The 20,692-nt window shown below is 38.3% G+C and overlaps 2 protein-coding genes across 2 annotated transcripts in view; one reads left to right on the top strand and one right to left on the bottom strand.

Moving 5' to 3' along the window:
- TTC3 (tetratricopeptide repeat domain 3) overlaps positions 1-9,795 on the top strand; it is a 201,205-nt gene extending 191,410 nt beyond the window's left edge. The window contains exon 46 of the mRNA XM_078146523.1: positions 9,364-9,795. Coding sequence (XP_078002649.1) covers positions 9,364-9,486 — 123 coding nt within the window. The 3' untranslated portion in view covers positions 9,487-9,795. The remainder of the gene's footprint in view (positions 1-9,363) is intronic.
- A 76-nt stretch (positions 9,796-9,871) lies between these two features.
- Positions 9,872-20,692, bottom strand: part of VPS26C (VPS26 endosomal protein sorting factor C) — a 48,251-nt gene continuing 37,430 nt past the window's right edge. Inside the window, exons 7-8 of the mRNA XM_020995936.2 lie at positions 13,386-13,538; positions 9,872-10,951 (exon numbers count right to left, since the gene is read on the bottom strand). Of these exons, the coding sequence (XP_020851595.1) occupies positions 10,869-10,951; positions 13,386-13,538 (236 nt within the window). The 3' untranslated portion in view covers positions 9,872-10,868. The remainder of the gene's footprint in view (positions 10,952-13,385; positions 13,539-20,692) is intronic.

The following is a 20,692-nucleotide window of genomic DNA, read 5'->3' on the forward strand; positions in this document are numbered from 1 at the left end:
ACCTCAGCCATCTGTCCTCCTCCCATCTTTGATCTGAGCCTCTGGACAGGTGCACTGGGGCAACTTTGATAAGTTGGAGTCTGGGGCCCTTTCTGGGATGGCAGGCTGAGGTGGGTGGGGAAGGCTGCTGTTGGTAGGTCAGGAGTCTGCCTTTGGAGAGCTGTGTCCTTGGAGAGAGGAAAAGCTTGTGTGTGTGTCTGTGTGTGTTAATGTAAGGTTTTGTCCCTGGGAGTAGAAACCAATACCTTCCCTTAGTAATCTCTCTTGAAAACCCAATGTAGGTCATTCAAAACTCTGACCTGCCCCCTTCTCCACAGAGCCTGCAGACATCCAAGTGGGGGAAAGGATACCAGAGGGAGGGGAATGAGGAGGGAACACCCCTTCTTGGAGCACAGCCAAGGAGAAAAGGACCCCAGACTTGCCTGGGCTTTGGGAGACAGCTAAAGTCCAAAGCCAAGCCACAAGTTTTTGCATTGAAACTCAAAGTTCTTATATGTCTTCTTTTTGCCCCAGGATAGAGAGAGAGAGAGAGAGAGAGAGAGAGAGAGAGAGAGAGGAGAGAGAGTGAGAGAGAAGAGTGGACATTATTTTGCTTTGCTGTTTGTCTTCCTTGTTGCAATTCATATTTCTAAAGAGTTTGTTCTTTGCATTTTAAGCATTTCACAAAGAATAAAAATTGAATTTCCCTCTAAAAAAAAAAAGCTGACCTGGAAAACAGATTGAGGAGAGGTAATTTAAGAATTATTGGACTACCTGAAAGCCATGATCAAAAAAAGAACCTAGACATCATATTTCAAGAAATTATCAAGGAAAACCTAGAATCATAGGGTAAAATAGAAATTGAAAGAATCCACTGATCACCTCTTGAAAGAGATCCCAAAAGGAAAACCCCTAGGAATATTGTAGGCAAATTTCAGAGGTCCCAGTTCAAGGAGAAAATATTGCAAGCAGCCAAAAAGAAACAATTCAAATATCATGGAGCCACAGTCAGGATAACACGAGATTTTGCAGTTTCTACATTAAAGGTTTGGAGACCTTGGAATATGATATTCCAGAGGGCAAAAGAGCTAAGATTACAACCAAGAATCACCTAACCAGCAAAACTGAGTATAATCCTTCAGGGGAAAAATGGATATTCAATGAAATAGAGGACATTTAAGCATTCCTGATGATAAGATCAGAGCTGAATAGAAAATTTGACTTTTAAATATAAGACTCAAGAGAAGCATAAAAAGGTAAACAGGAAAGAGAAATCATAAGAGATTCAATAAGGTCAAACTATTTACATCCCTGCATGAGAAAATGGTACTTGTAACTCCTAAAAACTTTCTTATTGTTAGAGCAGTTAGAAGGAGTATACGTAGAGAGAGGGCTCGGTTGTGAGTTGAATATGATGGGAAGATTATCTTAAAAAATAAAATTGTGGATTGAGCACTGGCCCTGGATTCAGGAGGACCTGAGTTCAAACCCAACTTCAGACACTTAACCTTTACTAACTGTGTGACCCTGAGCAAGTCACTTAACCCCATTGCCTAGCCAGGAAAAAGAAAAGAAAAGAAAAGAATAAATAAAATTAAGGGATGAGAAAGAGTAATGCACTAGGAGAAAGGGAAAGGGAGAGGTAGAATGGGGTAAATTATCTGAGGGAAGGGGAAGATGGGAGAGGTGAGTGAAGCATGTGAACCTTACTTTCATTGGAATTAACTCAAAGAGGGTATAATAAAATACATATCCAGCTGGGTATGGAAATCTATCTTACCCTACAGGAAAGTTGGAGGGAAAAGGGATGAGAGAAGAGGGGGGTGGCATGCTGACAGAAAGGAGGATGAATTGGGGGAAACAGTAGTCAGAAGCAAAACACTTTTGAGAATGGACAAGGTGAAAGGAGAGAGTAGGATAAACAGCAGGGAAATAGGATGGAGGGAAATACATAGTAATCACAACTGAAAAAAAATACATCAAATTTGTCTAATAAGGACCTCATTTCTCAAATATATAGAGAACTGGGTAAAATTTATAGAAATAAGTCATTCCTCAATTGATAAATGGTCAAAAAATATGAACAAGCAGTTTTCAAATGAAGTAATCAAAGCTATCTATAGTTAGGTGAAAAGATGCTCTCAATCACTATTGATCAGAGAAATTAAAATTAAAGCAACTCTGAGCTACCACCCCACATCTATCAAATTTGCTAAAATGATAGAAGGGGAAAATGACAAAAGTTGGAGGGGATGTGGGAGAACTGAGACAATGCACTGTTGGTGAAGTGATACACTGATCCAGCCATTCATGCCCAAGGGCTATAAAACCATGCATACCCTTTGGCCAAGCAATACCACTACTAGGTCTGTATCCTAAAGAGATAAAAAACAAAAAGGAAAAAGTCCTATATGTACAAAAATATAGTAGCTCTTTTAGTGGTGGCAAAAAATTGGAAACTGAGAGGATGCCTGTCAATTGGGGAATGGCTGAACAAGTTGTGTGTGGTACGTGAATGTAACAGAATACTATTGTGCCATATGAAATGAAGAGCAGGATGATCTCAGAAAAACTTGGAAAGACTTACATGAACTGATGCAAAGTGAAATGAGCAGAACCAGTCTCACCACTCGTCTCTCCTCCATTCAGCTGCCAAAGTGATTTCTCTCACTTCCAGGAGCAAGTATAAAATCCTTTGTTTGGCATTTAAAGCCTTAATAGCATACCCTAGTCATCTTACAATGTGTACCCCACCATGTACACTTCTACTTTCCTTGCTAATCCATGAATAAGATGCTCCCATCTCTTGACTCCAGGCATTTTTCTCTGGCTGTGCCTCATGCACATGTCCTCTCTCTTCATCCTTCTCTAATGGCTCTCCAAGTTTCCTTCAGGTCCACATTAAAATCCCACCTTCTACAGGAACACTTTCATAATTCTTAATTTTAGTGCCTTCTCCCTGTTTATAATTTCTCATCTATCTTGTATACAGTTTATTGGTGTGTATTTTTGTGTGTATTGTCTAGTCTATTAAATTGTGAGCTCCTTGATTGCAGACACATTTCTTTGTGTTTCCAGCACTTAGCACAGTGACTGGCACACAGTAGGCACTTAATAAATCCTTGACTGACTGACTCACCTTCATACTTCTGATAGTGTGTTTGGTGATGCCTCCAGAGGTGCCGGTTGCTTACCATGAGGTGCCTCCCCATCCAGGATATCAGAGAGTAAATGGTGGCCATTTAACAAGGAGGGACCCATGTGAGAATGTCCTTAAGAATTGTACCTTGAAGATAATTTTGACAAATTGTGTTTTAGGCCTTCCAGTTGTTGCCCTTCCAGCCTGGTAATTTATGCCTTTTCCAAGTTCTGTAGGGGAGTTTTGGATTTCTTCAAAGTATCCTGGAGGAGTTAAGAAAGAGATTTTTCTCCTTATCAGGAAGAGACAAATTCAGGAAAACTAGTAGTGTTCAGTCCTTGGTGGGACTGATTGGGTTGCAGTCTGAGAGGTTTAGACACCTCCACGACCGGCGTCTTCTGGGACGGGGTCATCTGAAATGAATTCACAGACTCAAGCATTCTTTAAGTCAAGGTGGCAAAGATTTATCGTTACACTATACAGCAGGCAAGGATTCTCAAGAAACCTGCCATGGTGGGCAGGGCTCCTTAGGGAACTTGCAATCTAACAGTAATGACGCTAAAGCTTATATAGGAAAAGTAGTGGATCATGTGCAAAGTATGCTAATTAGATGATAACATACAACTACGTCATTCACTACTGGAAACCTGGAGGAGGGTTTCTCCGGGGCGTGTCTTTGGTCTGTTATGTCTGAAGTGAGATAGCTTCAGAAGTTGATGTCTATAGCTTGGCCTCTGGATTGTATACAGTAACTGTGGGCATCAGTACTTGATAGTTCTGCTGGTATGAGACAGTCCTGTTCATACAAGGGAAATTCTACAGAGGTCAGCTTGTTCTTGTAACAGGGAGAGATAGTTTGCCTCACTGGGCCCACTCATGAGTTATTGCCAGAGATGGGGTCCTTTGGCTGGAGGGAAACCGTCAGGCATAGTGTTTCTGAGGTCAGGGAGAAATTGAGATCCAAGCACAGGCACCCAAGCACCCCATCAATTGCATTTGTTTTGCTAATGGTATCATCACCCAATTACCTCAGGGGAAGCCTTCTAAAAGAATTTCTCTTCTAGCTCTAATGGAGCTATTAATGGAATTATTTATATTATTAATAATAACAAAATAGTATTTATATAAGTTATTTGGTTTTGAATAGTCTTTTGGAAATGACAATGCAATTTAACTAGCAGTCTAAAGACATATAATTTTATCGACATAGCCCACCATTGAGGGGATGGCTTGTGGGCCCCCAGCAATGAAAGAATGCAAGGCAGATTTTCTGAAATTTTAGAAATGTCTAACAAGTATGCTGAAGAAACTGAGTTTTACTTGTTTTTTAATCTGTAATTTGAGAAACCAGCTTCAATTTTGCCCCATGAATTTTCTTGTGATTCTTTGGTATGAGTCATTAGGAAATTGAAAGGACAATCTCTCTCTCTCTTTCTTTTTTTAAAGGCAATTGGGGTTAAGTGACTTGCCCAGGGTCACACAGCTAGTAAGTGTCAAGTGTTTGATTTGAGGTCGGATTTGAACTCAAGTCCTCCTGACTTCAGGGCAGGTGCTCTATCCACTGCGCCACCTAGCTGCCCCAATATATCTCTTGCCAGGAGATATTTCTGGAATTGGGGAGAGGCCAGTTGCAATTGAGGAGCTGGGGATATGGACAAATATACCAGTTGTACCTTCATTAAATTAGTTGAGGATGGACGAAGTTTAAAATGTTTCCACTCACCCCAAATTGTAATTCCCTCTCCCTCTTCTCTTCCAGTGAAGGTCCCACAAAGAACACAGCTTAGGTCTTAGAAGCATTTCCCCCTCCCCAGGCATAAATAATTACAAATTTCACTTGGGAACTAAGCATATGTACTGGCCTAGAGGAGTTTTTGGCTTTGTTGCTTTTTGTCTTGATTTGTGTCTCTCCCCAAGCATCTGAGAGTAAAATCAAGCCCCAGCCACTTGCACCTTCAGCACTCCTGCTGAGCTCCTGAGGGCAGTGACAGCATAGGACCTGGTAACTTTCTACATGGGAAGAATAGGGAGGAGGGGAGTGTCAGGCCTCAGCAGTGACAGTGGAATAGAGGAATAAACCTAGACACTGCCTGTCTCAGAATAGGACACAAGAGCTCAGGTTAGCAACTGACCACAGCAGAGAGAGCAACAGGCAGAAATACAGACACCAGGGGCAGCAGCTGCAAATGTGGGAATCCGTGACAGAAGGCAGAGAAGCTGGGGACAGCTAAGTGGCATCCCAGGGCACCTGCAGTGTTACAAAATGCAGGCCCCCTGGTAGCCCACTACTTACTGTAATGTAAAACCGACAAACCCTTCCACACTGCTCCCTATATAACACCCAGTGATCACTGTAGAATTTTTTCCCAGAGAGGGCTTAGAGAATCAAGGAGTGGCATTGTTGGGAGGGGGCTTGCTTTATGGCAACAAGAAGAAAGTCAGTGTCTAACCACCCACCACAGAAGGGGACTGACCCTCAGAGGCTTCTCACAGGATGAAGATTTGGTGTTCTCCCCTTGTCCCCCTCACCTGCCTCCATGCCACTCCCGGGGAGATGGAAGTCCCCACTGGTGGGCCAGAAAACATTAGGTGGTGGTACAAGGCACTTCTCCTTGACCTGGGAAGAGGACGAGTAACTGTGCAAGAAGTCATTTTTGCTACAGGGAAAGGAGGAAAGGGAAATAAGCATTTATGAAGTACCTACTCTGCACCAGGCACTGTACTAAGTACTTTACAAATATCTTACCTAATCCTCACAACTACTCTGGGAAGTATATTCTATTATCTTCACTTCACAGGTTTCCTCAAAACTGAGGCACACAGAAGTTAAATGACTTCTCAGGATTCACATAGTTAAGTGTCTGAGGCCAAACTCGAACTCGGGTCTTCCTGACCCTAAGCCCACTGTGACACCTAGGTATAGGTCCTCCTTTTTACACTGAGACCCACTATGAACTAGAAAGACTGGGCTTCACCCACTATATGGACATGATCATTCAGATCTAGGTTTTGTTTCATGTCTGGAGTCTCACCAAAGGAGGGAGGAGGAACATTCTCAATGTACAATGTAAATCAAATATGGGACAGCTATTTAACCACCTAGCCTTTCTCTGATCCCTTTGAAATCTACTTCATCAAAATTTAGATTCTGTGTCAGACTTTGACTAGTTTTTCTAGCACAAATTCTAAAATGGAATGGACACTTAAACCCACAAAGTTCCCATCATCTCTCAGCAATTAGATCTTCCTTGTTCTAAGATCACAAGTTCATGTAGATTTAAAGATGGAAACCATTTAGACCAGTTCTCTCATTTTACTAATTAATTAGGAAACTGAGGTCTGTGTCAGTTAAGTGAATTGGGATTTGAACTCAGGTCCTCTGACTCCAAATTCGGTCTCAGACTGAATGGTCTCACCAAATGGTGAAAATTAAGACTAGAATAAAAGTTCCTTTCATTGGCTCCTTTTAAAGGAATAAATTATCATTAAGGCAAATAAAGAAAACTAGGCTGCTCTTCCTGTAGCAAAAAGACAGATGAAGCAAATGTTTGTTTCTGTTTCAAAAATCAATCCACCATTGTCTACATGTGAAGAATTATATAAGTTATCTAAAAAGCTGGTCTTCATTGACAATGCATTTTTCCCTTTAAGTGAATCTTGGATTTTAGAAAAAAGTTTAAAAAAATCCTTTCTACACTTTCCTCTATTCCTTGGCTTGGGAAATCATAGATATGGGACACTACCTATACTTTCGTTTTGGATCCATTTTGCTGATTTTTTCTCTTCATCTTTTTCTTTTTTAAATTTCTTTGCTATGTGGGATGGCTCTCTGGAAGAGGAAGAGAGACCTGATGGGGAAATTTAGGTTATTTAAAAACAAAATATATCAACAAAATTTATTTTAAAACATTTTTTCCATTTCTTTGGCAATTTTCAAGCTGTTGAGAGGTACTTCTTAAAATGGCATATTTAGTCACAGCCAGGTCAACTTCCAGGGCAGAGAGAAAAGATAAAGAAAAGAACCATGCAAGAAGAAATTTCCAATGTATCCAGGAATCTGTTATCCTTAAATAAACTTCATGAATCTCTGACATGTGGGATGGCCAAACTGAGTTGAAGAAAGCTACCAAAACCCCTTAACAGAATTTCTGCAACTGGAATTGGGAACTTATGTGGGATAAAAACATGAGCTGCAAGGGTTGCTTTTTTTTTCCCTAATAATTTTTTTAAAATTTATTTTTAGTTTTCAACATTCACTTCCACAAGATTTTGAGTTTCAAATTTTCTCCCCATCTCACCCCTCCCCCACCCCAAGATGGCATGCATTCTGAATACCCCTTCCCTAATCTTCCCTCCTTCTATCTCCCCACTCCTTCTTTTATCCCCTTCCCCTTCTATTTTCCTGTAAGGCAGGATAGATTTCTATACCCCATTTCCTGTATTTCTTATTTCCCAGTTGGATGTGAAAACAATTTTTTTAAACATGTGTTTTTAAAACTTTGGGTTCCAATACAACAGTGTTTTGAGCCGCGTAACAGAAAACCACATTAGGGTTTTATCAGCGATGGTAGCAGCCAAATGAGGATAAAATGAAGAGTGAGATAATCCCTCCAACTTTTTCACCCTCCCTCCAGCCCACGTAAGCTTCCGTCTATTTCTTCTTGCACCACCCCTAGTCTTTTTTGTTTCAATATTTCTTGTTTTAATAGTCATTGGTCTCTAGGTTTACCTGGTTTGCCCCTGGTCCTTGAGCTAGGAGAGAGCTGCACTCCCAGGCTATTTTTCTGACTGGTCCCCTTACCCAGTGTTGATGCATGTGTGCATTTTTGTAGCAACCTGGGCTGGCAAAATTTACTTATTGCAGTTTCTTCTCATATTTTATCATTTTTCAGTCTGGCATTCCTTTTATCCTTGCCCTAATAGTTGTAAGAACTGGGCTGTTCCACTCGCTCTGCACCTTGAGCACAGCATCTGTGTTCTTGGTTTGTTGAGCTGGTCCTGTTCTCTGCTTGGTCTCCTGGAGCTCTAAGGAACACATAGCTGGGCCCTGCCACCCTGCCCCATGGTGTATGGAGCCTTGTTTTGGGGCCAGATTCTCATGGTACGAGTCGAGGCTGAAATCCTGTTGACATTGGATTTGCTTGGTACTCATTCATTCTGAGCACCAAGGTTTCAAAAGCCCATTTGTTAGAGGTCAGGGTGAGTTCCGATTCCCCTGTTGGATTCCCCCTCAGATCACAGGAGTCTTCAAACCCATCTACCAGAGCTTCAGCTGACTTTCATCTCTCCTGGTACAACCAGGTACCCTGTAGGGTTTTGGCTCTAGAGGAGTTGACCGATATTGGTCTTTATTCTTGATCATAGTCTACCTGCTGTCCTTTTTTTGCTGAGGTATATTTGGGATGGTTGGACTCCTCTACGTGCTGCCATTTTAACAGAAGTACCAACATATGTTAAAAGGTATGCTATGAACATGACATTTTGCTATTCAAATTTCATCCAGGCTTTACAGAAACAGACTAAATTGCTTCCCCCTCCCCACTTCCTTCTTTCATGGTCTTGTATTTATTAAATGCAGTCTTGAAAACAGCAGCGCAAGACTTTGTAAAAATGTATAAGGCTTGTTTATACTGGAAACCCCTGATTTCAGGCATTTACTCACTCTAGTAATTTTTCCCATTTTATAAATACTTTGAAACTATAATGATGTCATGTAAAATAATTATAGAATGGAATAAGAACAATTTCATATATGTGTATATGTGTCTATATATGTATATATATTCATATATATTATTGAGGGGGAAAATCATTGTGAAGAAGGGGCCTGCTTTCCTCATTACAACCAGCAGCAACTGTCACCGACTGGCGGGTGAGGATATGAACCCAGAGATGGCAGCACTCCCACCACCCCCTAAGCCAGGGTGGGGAAGCTGAGGCTTCGAGGCCACATGTGGCCTTCTAGGTCCTTGGGTGCAGCCTTTTTTACTGAGTCCGAGTTTTACAGAACAAATCCTTTTATTAAGGGGATTTGTTTTGTGAAGTTTGGATTCAAAGGGCTGAACCTCAGGACCTAGAGGGCCACACATGGCCTTGAGGCTGCAGGTTCCCCACCCTTGCCTAAGATTAACAGTCCTGTTTCCAGGAAACATGTCACAGCTATTACCTCGGGTGGGGATGAGGGGTGACTCCTGTGAAAAGGGACCAGCCATCCCCACCAACTGCTAACCATCTGCCACTCCCAGGACAGGCAAGACAGCCTAGTTGAAGCAGCAAGGTACCCTGAAAAAGAGACAAGAGGCCGTATCTGCCAGGTCAAACCACCACCACCACCACCACCACAACCATCACCTTCCCTCAGTTCCTGATACAGGTTCCCAAGAACCTTGGGCCATCCTGGAAAGCAAGCTCTGGGAAGACGCAGCCTGGAATTGCTCCTGCAAGTGCTCTTACAGACCCAGAGGGGAAAGTTCTTTCCACCAAAGACTTTGGCCCTGTTAAATGGGTTGACATCAGAAACTGATATGAATGTTATTAGTGGAAATGATATTAAAGAAAAAGGCATTACCATCTGCTTTGCCACCACCCTCTAAGGACTACGGGACTTTTCCATATGACTTTTAGCTGAAACCTTCCATATGTGTTGTCTCCTCCATTAGAAGGTGAGCTCCTAGAAAGAAGGGACCATGTTGCTTTTGTATTTTTATCCACAGCACTAAACTACAGTAAAAAAAAAAATCTGAGCACAAAAAGGGCAGTATGGCCTCTTTATTTAAGAGATCTTTGAGAAACAAAGACACTGAAAAGGGTGACAAAAGTGTCACATTTATTTACAACTTCACAGAGCACCTAATAAATGCTTCATTCATTCTATTTGCCCAATATACTACTTTGCCTCTAAATAAATTTTTTAAGGGTAAAAAAAGGAGGGGTCTGAATCTGTGATACCATCTTTGTAGGTCTCCTGATGTGGAATCTGTGTTAAGCAATGGGGATTAGCTAATATATAATTTCAGGGAGTTGGCTGGGACCTTGAAAGGTGAAGTGACTTGCCTGGGGTCACAGAGTAAGAGTTAGTCTATGTCAGAGCCAAGGCCAGGACACAATAACCACCCTCTAGCGACTCTGAGATGCTTTTATTAAGCACTTTGCCAGCATTAATTCTAGTTCTTCTCAGCTCCCTTATGATGATTGGAAATATATTTTGAGCTACAAACTCTCTGTCCCAGAGTTATACGTAGTCCTTGGTGGCAATTCTGGGAGATCTTCAGGGCAGGAACAAGGACTGTTTGTCCTTTGATTTGTATCATCTCTGCAATTTATAGACCTAGAGAGTTGCTTAGAGCACTGAGAGATCTTCACAATTTTTTTTCCATTAATTTTTAGCAATGTTAACATCATTATTACAAAACTCTTCATTGTAATGCTTAGACAAGAAAAGTTAGGTCAAAGTACAAACACATTTTTTTTTCTGCTAAGTAATCTTATTAATCAACACTAAGAAAATCCTTGAATATCAAAGAAAATAAAGCCCTGAACCCAGTGACTAAAAACGCTATATGCTCTAGAAACTGCAGCCAAAAGGAAAACAATACATAATTATAATTACAATTTCTGTGGCATTAAGTTCATTCTTATCAGAATAATAAAGAAAAACAAGTGTATATTTGAAACTTTTACTCCAAGTAAGTCTATCAACTCTGAAATTCTCCTTGATCTTTTCATTTCCCCCAATTTTTATCTTTCTTCTTTAAATTCTGCAGAGTTTCAGTGGGAAATTTTCTGTGATGAGGTGATCATCATGAAGCAGGACCACAATATTAACTTCAAATTCTATAAAAAAGAAGAAAATTTAAATACTTGTATATTTATTGTCATTCTTTTTTATAAAAACAAAATATTAATTCTTTGTCAGAATCAGCTGGCTTTAAACAGAAGACCTGACTAATGTGACAGTGTAGTCAGTATTATTTTCTTGTTTTTGTGTTGAATCTAATACCCTAGCTTAATCTTTCAATAAAAACAAAACGCCTATTTTCTATTATTCTTTTTAAATGCCTTCTGCATAAATTTCTATCTCACTTAAGAAGAGACAGTTATTACATTTCAAAAAGAATACTCCCTCCTCTTTTGCCTTTACTGTAACAAAAGAAATTATTTTGGAGTCACAGGATGTACTTGCATTTTTTTTTCTAATTCTGTTTTGTCATCTGAATAATAATGAGCCATTTATTTCTGCCCTGCTGTCTTTAAAACTAACTTGCAATCTGCTCTCTTTACAACTAGCTTGCAATGGTCCGGGTGGAAATCTGAAACCTTACATTTGCAAATGAGAAAAAGCAATTTCAGTAGCACTACACAGTGTAATTTTTCTTCCCTAGAAAATACATTTATATATAAACAACTTTACTTAGGCCCTCTTCTTTTTACTTTAAGCAAATGGAGAGCTTCACTAGCTCTTTAGCTGTGCTAGTTAAAACCTTTCAAATTACAGCGAAATAATATGTAGAAAATGAACATGTATCTGCTTCTTACATTGGAAAGAGAAGAGAGGAAATTAGAATCATAAAAATATAAAAGAAATGGATAATACAATTAAATATGCCTGGAGGCCTGATCATTTTAACGTTTGAAACAGGAATTAACCTGTTTCTACTTTAAGGAATCCTTCTGTGCCATTAAATTCACCAAGTGAAAATACACTCACAGGCTCCCCAGTATGGAATATGCTGAATCTTCTAAAGTCCTTCCCCCTCTTCCACTGGAGCTAATGCTCCCCATTCTCCTCAGTCTACTTCACCTCTAACCAGAGCCAGATTTACTTCCTTCCTTTCTGTTTCAGCAGAAGCAGTGTTGCTTAGCCTAATAAAATCAGTAGCTTTCCCATAAACATGACATTAAACCTAATTATAATTCTGTATTGTCTAATTATGTTTCTCTGACCAAAAACCAAACTAAACCAAAATAAAACTCACCAACCTGATTAAACAACAGATAATTTTTGGGGTGGGAGGAATTTACAAATTCTACAGCCTGAAAACCTATTATAACGCATATTTTTCCGCTGGAAAAATATGTGAGAATAAAAGAAACTAAGAAATTGCTTCAAAACTTTAAATTGTGGTCTTGCTTCAAGGAAATTCAACTTTGAGTCCACTTTTTGTTGTCACTCAAACACTAAATCTACTTTATCTTCATCAACTAAAGATATTGTCATGACTCCACTACATTATGCTCTATTTATACAGCTCTTTTTAAAGTGAAAAATCATGGCATAATTAATGAATGAGACATTCTGATTAGATATGTTTTGACAATGCATATAAAATTATGACATTAATGAAAACATTGGATTGGCTGCCTCAAAGGATAAACTACCATTAACTGCTCAGTGAAAATAGAAGAACAATACAGTAAAATTTTCTTGTGACAGATTTAACTATGCTTTCTGCTTGGCATAAGAAGTCTGATTCCTAAGAATGAAAGAAAAACACCATTCCTTGCAAATTTTCAGTCTGTGTGGCATGTCAGTTAAAGCCTAAATCATCAATTACATCTTACTACCATACTATCTCTTTGTCCAGTTAAGTTATTAAATGACAACTATGTACAAATTTTCACACTAAATGGCTAGCAACGTAAAGGCAGAAATTCTAGCAACTTGAGGTTATGGATATATCAAAACTGAAGTTTGAGAATTTTCTTGCCTACAGTAAGCTAATAAGATTTCAGTTGAGGACACAGAATCAAAGAGCACGAATGAGGTTTAACAAATGACAACTCAAGTATTGCCGTGGTCTGCATGAAATATATGAAAACAAAGAAAAACCTTCAGAATTTTGGGCAGATCCTCTGTGGAGGATTGATGGCAAGATATGGAAAATAGCCAAAGAAGGCAAAGATAAATGTGACTTACATCAGTGGAAGGAATGACAATGAGATCATGGATCCACTGAAGACAGAGCAACATAGAGATTTTTTAAACGTAAGAGGCTAATGATGATGATAATAATATAGTACATCTACTGTGTGTAAGTTTGATCACAATAACTTCACTTTCTTTTAAAAAAAAATTCACACAAAGGGGCAGCTAGGTGGCTCAGTGGATAGAGCACTGGCCCTGGAGTCAGGAGGACCTGAGTTCGAATCCAGCCTCAGACACATGACACTCAATAGCTGTGTGACTCTGGGCAAGTCACTTAACCCCAATTGCCTCACCAAAAAAAAAAAATTCACACAAGCTTTGAAGTTATAGATACAAACTTACCAACTTTGAAATTGGTAGTTTCAAGGGTAGGGCAAGTGAAAAGTCTAGGGAATATCATATATATGGGAACAGAAAGGCCCCTGCAAACATCACCATCAGCAATTTGAATATTCTGAATCTCTGTGGCATCTCTGGCATATCCTTCTGCACAACCTTGAGAAAGAAGAAAATAACTTAAAATTAAAACTAGAAACAAGAAGATACTGAAAACGTTTTAAGCAATATGAAATCTCTAAAAAAAATCCCATTTTTCTCTCTAATTTATTTACCAAAATTCATGGACAAATTTTTTTTAACAGGATTCTTTTCTTTTTTTTTTTTGCAACCCCCCCCACCTTATCTTATTTTTTCCTAATTACACATAAAGACAATTTTTAACTTTCATTTTCAAAAAATTTTGAGTTCCAAATTTTTCCCTCCCGCCTTTATCTCCCCCCTCCCTAAGACAGTAAGCAATGTGATATAGGTTATATATGTGCAGTGATATAAAACATATTTCCATATTAGACATGTTGTGAAAAAAGAAACAGGAAAAAAGAAAAAAAACCACAAATAACAAAGTAAAAATGATATGATTTTAAATGCTTCAAACTCCATCAGTTTTTTCTCTGGAGGTGGATAACATTTTCTATCATGAGTCTTGGAATTGTCTTGGACCACTGTATTGCCGAGAAGAGCTAAGTAATTCATAGTTGATCATTGCACAATGTTACTGATACTATGTACAATGTTCTCCTGCTTCTGCTCACTTTACTTTGCATCATTTCATGTAACTCTTTCCAAATTTTTCTGAAATCAGCCTGCTCATCATTTCTTATAGCACAATATACTGCATTACATTTATATACCACAACCTGTTCAGCCATTCTCCAATCGATGGGCACCCCTCCTCAATTTCCAATTCTTTGCCACCACAATAAGAGTTGCTATAAATATTTTTGTACATGTGGGTCCTTTCCCCATTTTTATGTTCTTTTTGGGATACAGACCTAGAAGTGGTATTACTGGGTCAAAGGGTATGCACATACAGCCCTTTGGGCATAGTTCCAAATTGCTCTCCAGAATGACTAGGGTCAGTTCATAATTCCACCGACAATGCTTTAGTGTATTGATTTTCCCACATCTAAAACATTTATCATTTTCCTGTTTTGTCATATTAGCTAATCTGACAGGTGTGATGTAGTGGTATCTCAGTTGTTTTAATTTATATTTCTCTAATCAATAGTGATTTAGAACATTTTTTCATAGGGCTACAGATAGCTTTAATTTCTTCATCTAAAAACTACCTGTTCATATCCTTTGACCATTTATCAATTGGGGAATGACTTATATTCTTATAAATTTGACTCAGTTCTCTATATATTTTAGAAACGAGGCCTTTATCAAAGACATTGGCTGTAAAAATTTTTTCCCATCTTTCTGCTTCCCTTCTATTCTTGGTTGCTTTGGCTTTGTTTGTGCAGAAACTTTTAAATTTAATGTAATCAAAATTATTCATTTTGCATTTCATAATGTTCTCTATCTCTTGTTTGCTCATAAATTCTTCCCTTCTTCACACATCTGACAGGTAAACTATTCCTAATGTACTTACAGGATCACCCTTTATGTCTAAATCATGTACCCATTTTGACCTTATTTTGGTATGCACTGTAAGATGTTGGTCTAATACCTATTTTCTGCCATATTGTTTTCCAGTATTCCTAGCAGTTTTTGTCAGATAATGAGTTCTTATCCCAGAAGCTGGCAATTTGAGTTTATTAAACCCTAGGTTACTACAGTCATTTACTACTGTAGACTGAGTGACCTAATTGATTCCACTGATCCACCACTCTATTTCTTAGCCAGTACCAGATAAGTTTGATGATTACCACTTTATAATGTAGTTTGAAATCTGATACAGCAAGAAAACCTTTCTTTGCATTATTTTTTCATTAATTCCCTTGATAGTCTTTTGTTCTTCCACATAAATTTCATTATTTTTTCTAGCTCTATAAAATATTTTTTGGTAGTTTGATTGGTAAGACATTGAATAAGTAAATTAATTTAGGCAGAATTGTCATTTTATTATATTGGCTTGAACTACCCATAAGCAATTGATATTTTTCCAATTGTTGTCATTTTTATTTTATCAGCTCAACCTACCCATGAGCAACTGATATTTTTCCAATTGTTCAGATTTGATTTTATTTGTGTTGAACAGCATTTTGTGGGGCAGCTAGGTGGCACAGCGGATAGAGCACCAGCCCTGGAGTCAGGAGGACCCGAGTTCAAATCTGGCCTCAGATACCTGACACTTACTAGCTGTGTGACCCTGGGCAAGTCACTTAACCCCATTGCCTAGCCCAAGGAAAAAAAAAGAGACAAAAAAAGTAAAGTTCATATAGTTCCTGGGTTTGTCTTGGCAGGCAGACTCCCAAGTATTTCATACTGTCTACAGTATTTTAAATAGAATTTCTCTATCTCTTGCTGCTAGGCTTTGTTGGCAATATATAGAAATGCTAGGGGCAGCTAGGTGGCACCAGTCCTGAAGTCAAGAGGACCTTAGTTCAAATCCAGTCTCAGACCTAATAGTTGACACTTACTAGCTGTGTGACCCTGGGCAAGTCACTTAACCCCAATTGTGTAAAAAAAAAATGCTGATGGTTTATGTGGGTTTATTTTATATCCTACAACTTTGGTAAAGTCATTAATTATTTAAAGTAGTTTTTAAGTTAATTTTCTAAGTATATTATCATATCATCTGCAAAGAATGATAGTTTTGTTTCCTCACTGCCCATTCTAACTCCTTCAATTTCTTTTTCTTCTCTTATTACTAGAGCTATTTCTAGAACAATACTGAATAATAGTTGTTACGATAATGTGCATCCTTGCTTCACCCCTGATCTTATTGGGAAGGCTTTTAGCTTATCCCCATTACAAATAATGCTTGCTGATAGTTTTAGATAGATATTACTCATCATTTTAAGGAAAATTCCATTGATTCTGATGTGTTTTGACTAGAAATGGATACTTTATTTTGTCAAAAGCCTTTTCTATACCTATTAAGATAATCATATGATTTCTGCTACTGATTTTTTGTTTTTTGTTACTGATATGGTCAATTATGCTGATAGCTTTCCTAATATTGAACCAGCTCTGCATTCCTGGTATAAATCCTATCTGGTTATAATGTATTATCCTGCTGATAAATTGCTGTAATCTCTGCTAGTATTTTATATAAAATTTTTGCATCGATATTCATTAGGGAAATTGATCTATATTTTTCTTTCTCTGTTTTTGCTCTTTCTGGTCTAGGTATATCAGCACCATTTTTATGTCAAAAGGAATATAGTAGGACTCCACATACATTTTTTGAAATTGTATATATGGTATTAGAATTAATTGTTCTTTAAAGGGTAGAATACACTTGTGAATCCATCTGGCCCTGGGGATTTTTTCTTAGGGAGCTCACTGACAGTTTATTCAATTTCTTTTTCTAAAATGGGGTTAAGTATTTTATTTCCTCTTCTGTTAATCTGGGCAATTTACATTTTCCATAAGCATTTATCAATTTTATTTAAATGTCAGATTTATTGGCATACAATTGGGTAAAATATTTCCTAATAATTGCTTTAATTTCCTCTTTATTGGTGGTGAATTCACCTTTTCATTTTTGATACTGGAAATTTTGTTTCCTTCTTATTTAATCAAATTAACCAATGGTTTATCTATCATTTTCCCCCCATAAAACCAGCTCCTAGTTTTATTTATCAGCTCAATAGTCTTCTTAATTTCAATTTTACTAATTTCACCTCTGGTTTTCATGATTTCTCATCTGATACTTAACTGTGGATTTTTAATTTGTTCTTTTTTTTTAAGTTGTTGTTTTTTTTAAGTTGCATGCCCAATTCATTGATCTGCTCTTTCTCTATTTTAATGATGTAAAAGCTTAGATAAATAAAATTTCCCCCAAGTACTTCTTTGGCTGCATCCCATAAATTTTGGTATGATGTCTCATTGTTGTGATTCTCTTTAAAGAAATTAGTTATTATTTCTATGATTTATTCTTTGACCCTCTTATTCTTTAGGATTAGTTTCCAATTAATTTTTAAACTATCTTTCAATTGCCCTTTACTGAAAGTAATTTTTATTGCATAATGATCTGAAAAGGATGCATTTAATATTTCTGCCTTTCTGCATTTGATTTTGAGGTTGTTATGCCCTAATACATAGTCAGTTTTTGTGTAGGTGCCATATACTGCTGAGAAAAAGGTATAATCTTTTCTATCCCTATTCAATTTTCTCCATAAGTCTGTCATATCACCTAACTTTTTTAAAGTTCTATTCACCTCCTTAACTTCTTTCTTGTTTATTTTGTGGTTAGATTTATCTAGTTCTGAGAGAGGACAGTTGGGGTCCCCTACTAGTATAGTTTTACTGTCTATTTCTTCCCATAACTCACTTAACTTCTCTTTTAAGAATTTCAATTCCATATACCACTTGGTGCATATATGTTTAGTATTGATATTACTTCACTGTCTATGGTACCTAAAAGGTATCACAGATGTAAGATGTAGTTTCTTTCCTTGTCTCTTAATTAGATCAACTTTTGCTTTTGATTTGTCTGAGATCATGATTGCTATCCCTGTTTTTTCTTTTTTTATGTCACTTGAAGCCCCTTATCTTTACTCTGTGTCTCTCTCTCTGATTCAAGCATGTTCCTTATAAACAACATATTGTTCCTTATAAACAACATTTTGGATTTTAATCCATTCTGCTATCCGCTTCCCTTTTATGGTTGAGTTCATCCCATTCACATTCACAGTTATGATTATTGTGTGCTTCTATCCATCATATTTTGCCTCTTGTTTACCCTTTTCTCTCTCCTTTCACCCCATCTCTCCTTACCAGTGTTTTGCTTCTGTCTACCACTTCCCCCAATCTGCCCTTCCTTCTGCTAGTTCCTCACCACCACCTTTGCTTAACCTCCTCACCTCCTACTTCTCTGTAGGGTAAGACAGATTTCTATACCCAACTAATTATGTATGTTATTCTCTCTTTGAGCCAATTCCAAATGAGATTAAGGTTCAAGCAATGCCCACACTGCCACCCACCAACTTCCTATATTCCCTCCATGTTTCACACCTCTTCATGTGAGATAATTTACTCCATTCTACCTCTTCTTTTCTTCTGCTCCCAGTGGAGTCCTCTTTCTCACCGCCCCCCCTTTTCTGGGCTATCATCCCATACTCATACTCTCTATGTATACTCCTTCTAACTGTACTAATAGTTCATAAGAATTACAAGTATCATCCCACGTACGGAGGTAAACAGTTTAGCCTTACTGAATCCCTTAGGTTTTCTCATTTCTTTTTACCTTTCTATGCTTTTCTCGAGTCCTGAAACTGAAAATCATTTTTTTTGTTCAGTTTTCATCTTTTCATCAGGAAAGCTTGAAAACCTTCTATTTCCCTGAATGGCCATCCCCCCCCCCCGAAGGATTATGCTCAGTCTTCCTCAGTAGTGATTTTTGGTCATAATCCTAGCTCTTTAGCCTTCTGGAATATCATATTCCATTCCCTTTTATCCTTTAATGTTGAAGCTAAATCCTGTGTAATCCTGACTGTGGCTCCAAGCTATCTGAATTGTTTCTTTCTGGCTGCTAGCAATATTTTCTCCTTGACCTGGGAGTTCAGGAATTTAGCTATAATGTTCCTGGGAGTTTTCATTTTGGGATTTCTTTGAGGAGGTTATTGGTGGATTCTTTCAATGTCTATTTTACGCTCTAGTTCTAGGATATCAGGGCAATTTTCTTTGATAATTTCTCGAAGTATGATGTCCAGGTCCTTTTTTTGATCATGGCTTTTAGGCAGTCCAATAATTCTTAAATTATCTCTCCTGGATCAATTTTCCAGGTTAGCTGTTTTTCCAATGTGATATTTCACATTTTTCTTCTGTTTTTTTTTTCATTCTCTTGATTTTCTTTGATTGATTCTTGATGTCTCATGGAGTCATTACCTTCTACTTGTCCAAATCTAGATTTTAAGGAGTTTTTTTTCAATTAGCTTTTTTACCTCCTTTTGCATTTGGCCAATTCTACTTTTTAGGGAATTCTTATCTTCAGTAAATTTTTGTACATCTTTTTCCACTTTCTGTGCTTCTTTTATCAAGCTGTTGACTCTTTTTTCATGATTCTCTTACATCATTCTCATTTCTTTCCTAATTTTTCTTCCACCTCTCTTGATTTTTAAATTTCTTTTTGAGCTCTTCCGGGAGTTCTTTTTGGGCCTGAGACCAATTCACATTTTTCTTTGAGGCTCTGCATGTGGATATTTTTGACACTATTGTCCTCTTCTGAGTTTGTGTCTTGATCTTACTTGAGACCAAAATATCTTTCAATGGTCAGGTTCTTTATTTGTTCTTTGCTCATCTTTTCCAGCCTATTTTGTTACTTTTAAAGTTGAGCTCTGCTACTACAGTGGAAGGGGCACTGGCCCAAGCTTCTTGCACTTGGGCTGCAGGCCCTGGCTGCTTGCCTGGTGTTACACTGAGGCCCATGGGAAGCCTGGTGCTCTGCTATGTCTGGGGACGGGGGTAGGGGGTGGGGAAGTCTGGTGGCTTACCTGGTGTTGTTTTGGTACCTGGTGGGGGCTTGGTTTTGCACCAGGGCCACTGGGAAGCCTGGTTGACAGCCTGATGTTGTGCTGGGACTCAGTTCAGGGGGGAGGATAGGAGGGGTGTTTTGCTGCTATGCTGGGACACATGGTGGGGGATGGGGGAGGCTGGTGCTCACCTGGGCTGCAAGGGTGGGTGGGTGGGACTAGACACTAGCCTACTGCTGCAACAGGCTGTGTGGCCTGAGTCACTGACCTGTTATGTGTGTTTTATGCATGTGTGTGTGTGTAGACACAGAGCTCTCCTTTTGAGAGAGAGATCCTTTCAAATATAGAGTTGAAAAACAGAAAAAAAAAAGTTCAGAAAAACCATCAATAAGCCTGAAATGAAATACAGGTTTAAATGCACCCATATCCTCCCACTTCTGCAAAAAACAGGGTGAGATGCCTTGTCCTATCTCTTCTTTGTAACCAAGCTTGGTCACTGGAATTTCACATCATTCAGTTTTGTTTTGTTACTGTCATTCCATTTTCATTGTTAAAGCCATTGTGTACATTGCTTTCCTGGCTCTGCTTACTTCACTTTGCATCAGTTCATAAAACTCCTCTTCCAGTGATTCTCTATATACATCATATTCATCATTTTTTATAGCATAATGATATTCCCTTCTAGACATACCACAAATTGCAAACAAAGGGCACCTAATTTGTTTC

This window comes from Phascolarctos cinereus, unplaced genomic scaffold (assembly GCF_003287225.1).
Source record: "Phascolarctos cinereus isolate Bilbo 61053 unplaced genomic scaffold, phaCin_HiC Scaffold_726;HRSCAF=1367, whole genome shotgun sequence".
Taxonomy (NCBI): domain Eukaryota; kingdom Metazoa; phylum Chordata; class Mammalia; order Diprotodontia; family Phascolarctidae; genus Phascolarctos; species Phascolarctos cinereus.